Here is a 9,229-nt window from a genome sequence, read left to right as displayed (position 1 = left end):
TTTTGTTAACAGTGGAAAACAGTACTGACTGTGGTCAAGATTGTGGAAGGTCCCCAGAATTACGCTACTGCCCTTGTGGGATTTGGAGTTCCTAAACAAATGATGAGGATTTTTAGGTCCTTTCCTGATGGCCAAAGTCAATATATTAGGAAATTTCTTTTTGTCTTTTTTGTTTTGGGGGTAAAAAACCTAAAAGTAAATTACACAATACTCTAATGTTTGAATTATAAATATCCCATTCAAAATATTCATATAATTAACAATCGTCTAACAAATACCTCTATAATATATTGTCTCAATATATCTATTAATTTCAATTGAATATTTATAATTGTAACAAATTTCAGAAAAATTTATTATAATTTATGTCAATAATTACAATATGAGTTATTATATCACGTCAATACAATATCAATTTCATAAGCGTCTTAGCTTGTATTTTTATTCACTTACATAGTTTATATAAGACAAAAGTTAGGGTAAATTATATTTTATCATTCGAGTTATAATTATATTTATACTTTATCATCTAAATTTTCTTTTGTGTCAATTTACTATTTCAACTTTATAAATTTTGCATATTGCCATACATGAGTTTTTTTTTTCTGCCATAAAAACATCATATGCAGTGCACATATTAGGAAATATATCATTACATTGCCCTCGCACGTCCTATATGCACTATATGTGTTGTTTTTCTTGTAGAAAAAATCGACAAACATATGATCTTGTATGGCATAATTAGTAATTTGACACGAAAATAAAAAGTTTAACAGAATATAACGATAGATATAATTCGAATGAAAAAATTAAATTTACTCAAAAAGTTATTCGGCACTAACTTTTAGGTATGAAATTCAAATTTGAACTTGGTGTAAATGTTTCACTCCTACTATTTGGTATATAAAATTTAATTTTCCAAATCTTAGCTTTGTTTGGTTTGATTTTATTTTTATTTTTTTATTTTTGAAACATTGATGTAAGTAAAAAACTTGTTTATTTATAGGTGTTTTCACTGAAATTATTTTACTATCATTTTTATCTCAATCATTATTTTTTATATTTTACATATATATAATTTAAGTCACTAAATTTATAAACTTACAGTATATTATTTTTATAATGATTTGGCATAACATCACTATCAATTCGTAATAAAATACACACACCTATAAATTCAATTTAAATATAATATATATTTGATTTGGCACCACTAATAATAAAAAATAAATCTATTATTTTCATAAAATAAAAAAAAATCATTGATTAGACATTACAACAACATAAAACACAACTTATCAACTAATCAAAACATATTCTTGTGTCCACAAAAACTCATACAAGATTGAAAACGCACATTTTTCACTGAAAATCTAATTATTGAAAATAAAAATAAAATAAAATACTGCCGCGAATCTGATTTAATTTTATGAAATAAAAACAAAACCAAATATCGTGGTGGAATTAAACTACAAAGTTTATGAAATTTAGCGTATGGAATGGCATAAACAATTTGTGCAAGCACTTAATTTGAACTTATTTTTGGAGAAAAACTCATAAGTACTTGAAAAAAGCTCCAACAAACACCCACTTAATAGACCAAGCAATTATCAAGAATGTGGACCTAACTAATATCAATACATATTAAAAGATTAATTGCACTTGAAACCCCTCTAAAAATATAAAATTATACTTTTTGAAAAAAAGAAATTGAAATTACACTAACACTCCGTCCGCAAATTTTCTATTTATATTTGAGCCAATTTCATTAGAATTTGGGCAGAAAATATTGAAGTTAGCAAAATAAAAATGCGCCCCCTTATTTAACATTTTCATGTCTATTTTTTAATTATTATTATTATTAAAGTGACACATCCACTCAACATCCCATAAAATAATTAAAACAGAGCAGCAACAACCTTCACCAACTCCTAGTGGTGGATGGTGTTGATCATGTTCAGACCCCCTTGGAAATGTGTGCATGTATATATATGTATGAGTACACATATGCGAGTTTTGTGATCTGATATGTTGCATGCAGGCTGGCAGACACCTTGAAATGTTTGTTCTTTGAACTCAGAATTGTACGTATGGACCCTTGATGATGAGTATTGATGGGATTCCAGAGACCAGAAATACATGCATCTCATCACACTCACTGTCTCTTGCTTAGCTGCACATATCGCTATATATGCCCCCAGAAAAGACTGCATATACACATATCCTGTTAGTGCCTTGTGAAAGGTCTTGACCCATCTTCACGATCATGATGCTCCCTTGCATGTATTTGTTCCAATTATTATTACAGTCGCGCCTAAATTACACTTAAAAGATCACATGCACATGAGTGTGTGTAAGAGAAAGAGCGAGGGGCGTACTAAGTTTGATTACGCTCGAATATCCCGTCTAATCCAACCTAATGGGTATGCACACATCTCACCGGCAAAAAGACCAAACTAACCTTCATTCAGGGTATTTTAGTCATTACGCGATCAGGATCCGCGTGTTTTACAGCGGGCGGGTCGCGGAGGACCCGACCCGGATCGTACAGACTGGACGAAGACCCGGACAATGACAACCGTTCGATTAGAACGCACACCGATAGGATAAGGCCACGTGGCCCAATACTCGACGTACAACTGTGTTCTATAAATAGACTCTGATACGCCATAAATGAGGTAACTGTTGTGCATTAATTGAGCTCGAACTTTTAGATCGCATACTTTTCTCTCGATCAACCTAACTTGAGCATCGGAGGGTCATTGTCGGGAACGTGCCCGACGAGCTCACGGTTCGTGTTTCATTCTCAGGGTACCCAAAATCTGATTCGGAAGAGTTAGACTATCTACAGTGAGATCGTCACAGGATATCGCATAATTCGACCCGGATCACAACCTAACAATTCTCATTTACTTTTTTATTTATTAAAATTTTTGGCACCTTGTGTTATCAATCAGGGCCATATTGCAAATCTAGAAACCATGATGCATATCATTTGTAAGGATAATTGCAAAGTTGGTAGGGTGGAGGTATGATCTCCAAAATATTCATTGCATCAAATCATGGTTGAAAATATCATCCTCAGTACTATCTAGAAAAATTATAATTTTTGTTACCATTAATTAATATAATAAAAAAGTACTAATTTATTCATATAACTCTCACAATTATTAGTAGTCATTATTTTTGTTTAAGATAATTTTGTATTTAGCCCACAACGAAATTCGATCAGCTCACATATACAAGAAAATTATGTTTTCCAATTGTCAAATTTTATTTTATTTTATTCGATGCGGGTGGGAGGATTTTGATTTGATTTAAAATGACTCAACGTCAAATTGATTTGAATTAAAAGTTTAAAAATTTAAAATTCTTTATGTCGTAAATTGATCTGAACAAAGTTAATAAATTTATTAATTATTAAGAATTTCAAATTTTAAAACATAAATCAATCGATCCAAATACAACGTAAAAGAAACGGGAGAGCAAATAGGGGTGGATGGTGTCGGCCAGGCCTAAATCACCTCTGTTAATTTGAAGACATTTAAATTTAATTACCATCATCACTAAGCAACTAGGTAGTCGGCAGTGGACAAAACATGTGTAATTTGCAAAATAAAATAATTAATAATTATATAGTCAATAAGCATTGTGAGTATAATAATTGTAATTATGTGAACCACTAATGGCTGATTAGTGCTGTATAAAGTAAGTATCGGATCAATTTATGTTCATTTTTCATATATAAATCTTTTAAATTATATCTTATGTAATATTCATAAGTTTATAATGTTTTTGGACCCCAAAAAAAAAAGTACGAGTTTTCTAACATATCCGTGTAAAATTGTGTGACATTTAATTTTTAGAGTAACTCACAACAGGCTCTTGTAAGGTTTCTTATAATTACAAATATTCGATCATTTTTTTAAAAATTATAAATCTCTCTTCTGAAATTACAAATACTCTTCTATATTTGTTGTCACAAAAAAGTATTTATAATTTTATAAAAATGATGAAATATTTATAATTATGATAAATTTCATTAAAATAGTCGAAATTTTAACATCATATCTACTAAAAAACTTTGGAAAAGTGAATTGTTTAGCCAAAAACCCCTTTCGCATCTTGTCTGACTGACTGGTTTCAAGCATTTGTCGGTCAGTGCAGATTTGGCTTTTCTTTCTTAGGTGAGCAATCAATTACACACCATTAACCATGGATTTACTTCTATGTAACTAGATTAATTTCCCTTTTTTCTTATTCTCAAATCGAATTTTCGACTTCTTTTTTAACAAGTTATAATTAAATCGGCAAAATTGAGGCATTTATGATCATGAAATTATGGGTTTGAATTATTAATCTATTAAATTTAATAATAATTGTTGTCTGTTGTAATAGTAATTATTGATCATATAAATATTTAATATTCATAATTGATTATTCCTAATTTATCTTAAGAGTACTTAAGTCAAACTTCCCACTAAAGACACCAAATAACAACGCACGCAATATCTTCAAGGGATTCAGTCGTCAATCTCTCTCTCTCTCTCTCTTTTTTATGGAATAAACACGCAACAGAACCAAATTTTCAATTCGGTTAAAGGGATGTTTTTCACAAACACTTATTTTAAGCGTTTATCAATTTATTATTAAAAGATTTTTTTTTTGGTTTTACTGCTTTTGCTATGATATATTCAAATTAAATTGATTTAAACAAAAAGTTATGAGCAATGTCTGCCAACTTCTGCAGATTATTAATAAATTTTAAGTATTGAACTGTTTTTTCCAAACACCCAAATTTCAAATTTTTTTTTTCACTTTTAACCTTTATTTTGAAATACTGTCGATCTTTAGTACTGTTTAATTTATAAATTATTTTTATAATTTATTTTCACCACAAAAATAAAAATTATTACATTTCATATCTAACTCAAGTTTCAATCAAGACAATTGGAATCTAATTATGCACATAAGTCATATGCCTACGCTCCTACAAGAGCTGGAAGCCGATATTTAGGAGTACTCAAAAGTCCACCATGCAAAGATTTCATAATTTCCCCAAGATTCTGAATAGCAAAAACAACATAGACAAGACATCCATCCAATATCATCAAAACCCCTTTCTTTCCTTTTGCTGTTGCTCCCCTCCTATTGACGTTCAATCACCCCCTAAAACCCCATTTTCAGACCAGAACCTCCACACAATTTGTCACTCTCCCTCCCAATCAAATTAATTCTCTCCTTTCACTAGTGTTTTTCTCCCCAAATCTCACTACCATCTCAGTGCTTTCTGACCACCCCAACCTCCCCCACAACTCATGTGGGGTACCCTCCCATTACCAATGTTCGTGTCCTTCGACTATAAAAGAAAGCATACTAGGAAGTAAGACATCATTCCTACTATCACCGTTGTTACATCATGGCTTCCAATTTCCCAATGAAGCAACCCTCCACGTCCAGAGGTGGTTGGAAATCCGCCATTTTCATTATTTGTACGTTACGTTTTCTCTTCTAATTACTTTTTTTTTTTCGATTCTTGTGATGAAATACACACGTAACTAATTTAATCTTTTTCATCGATTTTAAACTAGTCGTGGAGGTGGCAGAACGATTTGCATATTATGGAGTGGCCGGGAACTTGTTCATGTACTTAACAAAGGTGCTAGGCCAGCCCACCGCCACCGCTGCCAAGAATGTGAACACTTGGCAGGGCGTCTCCGCCATCTTCCCGGTGGTTGGTGGCTTTCTGGCCGACTCCTACGTCGGCCGGTTCAAGACTATCCTCCTCTCATCCATCATTTACCTCATTGTATGTTATTATTATACAAATATATATGTATATACATATATATATATATATACATTCCTACTTTTACAAATCACGTCTTTAATTTGCTTTTTGTGTAGCACTGCACAACTTTTTTTTCTCGCACTATTCAATGTCTGGTTGACTCCTTATTCTTAGGAACAACTTTTCAACAAACTCTCATTAGTTGAATTCATTAATTTTCAAAAAGTAAAGTTGGTATAATTAAAAAGTCTTTCACTAAATATTGGATCATCATTCGGTTTTTCCTATTAATTTTTTTTCTAAGTAAACACTCATGTGGATGAGATCAATGGAACAGTAATACATCACATTTCTTTTATTTATTTAATTTTCTTTTCTACAATAAATTAATGTTGCATCTCATACTATAATTTACATGTTTATATATATAATAATCAAATTGAGTTCGAACCAATTTTAATTAATTAAATTAAACATGAGTCGAGACTAGTAATTTAACATTTTCAGCAGATTTTATTATTTTTAACTAATCGAACACAAGTTGAAAATTTATCGCAAAAAAAATTATTTATTGATTTTAATGAAATGATTTTAACGTTTTTTTTGTTTCAGTCCTACCCATAAAAACATGCTTACAAAAACGAAAATTTTAACTACATAAGTATTTAATTTCAATGCTGGGCCTAGTTCTGCTGACTGTAGCAGTCTCAGCAGTTCCTCTGCCACTTCGGCACATTGTTTTCTTCATAGCGCTCTACATTCTCTCCATAGGCGAAGGCGGGCACAAGCCATGCGTTCAGACGTTTGCGGCGGACCAATTTGACGAGAATATACCTGAAGAGAAGGCGGCCAAGAGCTCTTTCTTCAACTGGTGGTACGTCGGAATAGTGTGCGGCGCCACGGCGGCGGTGTTGGTGGTGATCTACGTGGAGGACTATGTGGGGTGGAGCTTGGGGTTCGGGATGCTGGTGGTGGCGGTGGCTGGTTCTTGGCTGGAAGTGGGAGTTACCGCCGCCAGGCTCCGGTGGGGAGCCCGTTCACGAGGGTCGCACAAGTGGTGGTTGCCGCCGCGAGGAAGAGGGGGTTGTCGGAGAGGGAGGGGCGTGGTGTTTGCGATGAAGATGATGTGAACATGGAGGGTGGTGCCGGGGTTCAGGCGTTGGCTCGTACGCCCCAGTTCAGGTATTTTTCTCCCTAATCTACACACACTCATTTTCATCATTACTTTAAATTAAAAAACACCCACTAATAAAAATTTTAAATGACAAAATTGTTATTAATAATTATGCGTAATATTAAAGTAATAAAATATTTATTTTTCTATGATAATAAATTTTATTTATTAGTGATAATAATAATTATTCTAATATAAAAGTTGTTACTTATAATCATTAGTGAAACAAATATGTAATGTCACAAAGTCAACCCATTAAAGGGCTTTTTATATGAATACTATATGTTAATTAAATATAGCCCAAAAATGGAGAATTTAGGGCGTGTTGTACGTCAAATCTTCTTGATTTCTAGTGTGGAATTTTTATTTTCTTTCCACCTATGTGGGCACGGCCGTTAATCCATCATAATTAGGTACAGTTGTGGAGCAGTGTCTGCATTTTTTATTCTAATTTAATTTGTTAAATAATTGCTTATAAAGTAGATAATATCGACAATTCATATTTTATTATATGCTTTTAATTTTTTTTATTATGATCTTTAAAAGATTAATGTCATTGTTAAATAGAGCTAGCTAGATTGGATTTTTTTTGTTATAAATCTTAATGAAACTTCTGTTATATTTAATATATATATATAAATTATGTTTATATTTTTTAGATAGAATAGATGGTGTAATTTTTGTGTACATATGAGTACTGGCTTATTTATTAATATAAATCAGAAAAATAAAAAATAACACAAATAGTACAATTTTTTCAATCGTAACAAAAATATAGAAGTCACGGATATCATTCACGACTTGCATATTTTTGAATTTTTTTTATTTATTTTTTTGATGGAGTGGTCGACAAGGTCTACAAGCCTATAATTGGAAGACAAGCATATAATTACATATTGATCACAATTCTGCCAGGTTCCTGGACAAAGCAATGATCATAGACGACATTGATGCTTCAAGTGAAAAAAGGAACCCCTGGAGGCTGTGCCCTGTTAACCAAGTAGAGGAAGCAAAACTAGTTTTCCAACTGATTCCCATCTGGTTCAGTTGCCTCATGTTTGCAATAGTAATAGCTCAACTAGGCACATACTTCACCAAACAAGGCAGCACCCTCAACAGATCCATCACACCAACCTTCCAAATCCCTGCAGCATCCTTCCAAGTCTTCACAGGCCTCACGATTCTCGCCTCCGTTTTACTATACGAACGAGCCCTCATCCCCCTTGCCAGGGCCCTCACAGGCCGCCCTTCCGGCATAACCATCCTCCAAAGAATTGGCACTGGCTTACTACTATCAGTGCTGACTATGGCCGTTGCAGCATGCATCGAGGGCCGAAGGGTGCGAATTGCAAGAGAAAAAGGGCTATTAGACGAGCCAAAATCAGTGGTTCCAATGGCCGTCTGGTGGCTGCTCCCGCAGTACATGCTGTGTGGGCTTTCTGACGTGTTCACGGTCGTTGGATTGCAGGAGTTGTTCTACGAGCAAATGCCCGTGGGGATGAGAAGCATCGGTGCTGCCGCGTATATTACTGTGACCGGAGTGGGGAGCTTTTTGAGCAGTGCTTTGATAACTATTGTGCAAGGGATTAGCTCAAGGTGTGGGCATGAGTGGCTTGGGGACAACATTAATAGAGGGAATGTTGAGTACTTTTATTGGGTTCTGGCTGCAATGAGTGCTGCCAATTTTTGTGGTTATGTGTGTGTTGCAAAAAGGTTCGTCTACAAGAGGATTGGGCATGATCAAGGTGGTCATTCTAGTGAGAAAGGATCCTATTAGGAAATGCATCTTCAACTTCTACGGAAAGATCATATATGTGAAGAAATGCTTTTGATGTATAAGTAGTGATGTTTGTGAACTTTATAATGTGATATGAAGATACCAAAATAAATTAAAATGTGTCCAACTGTGTGTTTGGTAAGAATGTAGACAAATATTAAAATCAATATTTTTTTTGTATCTTTTATTTTTAATAATATATCATTAGAACGAATTTATTTCGATAAACTCTATAAATCAATAATTTTCTAAATTGGGATACACAAGAAAGAAGCGAAAAAGAGAAATTCCAATACATATTGAATTTATCGAATCTGAACAAATTATATAACAAGTATAATATTATTTATATTATTATTAATATAAAATTTTAAAAAATAATTAATCATACAACAAGCTATCGTATATACATATTATGGAATTTTAATACAGTGTGGGCGTAACACAAATTAATATGGGATTCCATGTGGGCAGTTTAGTCATTTGA

General features: G+C 32.9%; 1 protein-coding gene across 1 annotated transcript; it reads left to right on the top strand.

Moving 5' to 3' along the window:
* On the top strand, nucleotides 5,162–8,912 carry LOC105170188 (protein NRT1/ PTR FAMILY 5.4-like). The gene is given in 5 exon segments (XM_020692706.1): nucleotides 5,162–5,492; nucleotides 5,592–5,809; nucleotides 6,472–6,772; nucleotides 6,775–6,973; nucleotides 7,881–8,912. Coding segments are annotated over 5 exon segments (1,653 nt in total). The 5' UTR covers nucleotides 5,162–5,419; the 3' UTR covers nucleotides 8,743–8,912.

This window comes from Sesamum indicum, linkage group LG1, assembly GCF_000512975.1.
Source record: "Sesamum indicum cultivar Zhongzhi No. 13 linkage group LG1, S_indicum_v1.0, whole genome shotgun sequence".
NCBI classification, from domain to species: Eukaryota; Viridiplantae; Streptophyta; class Magnoliopsida; order Lamiales; family Pedaliaceae; genus Sesamum; species Sesamum indicum.
This window is presented reverse-complemented; position numbering and strand designations above follow the sequence as displayed.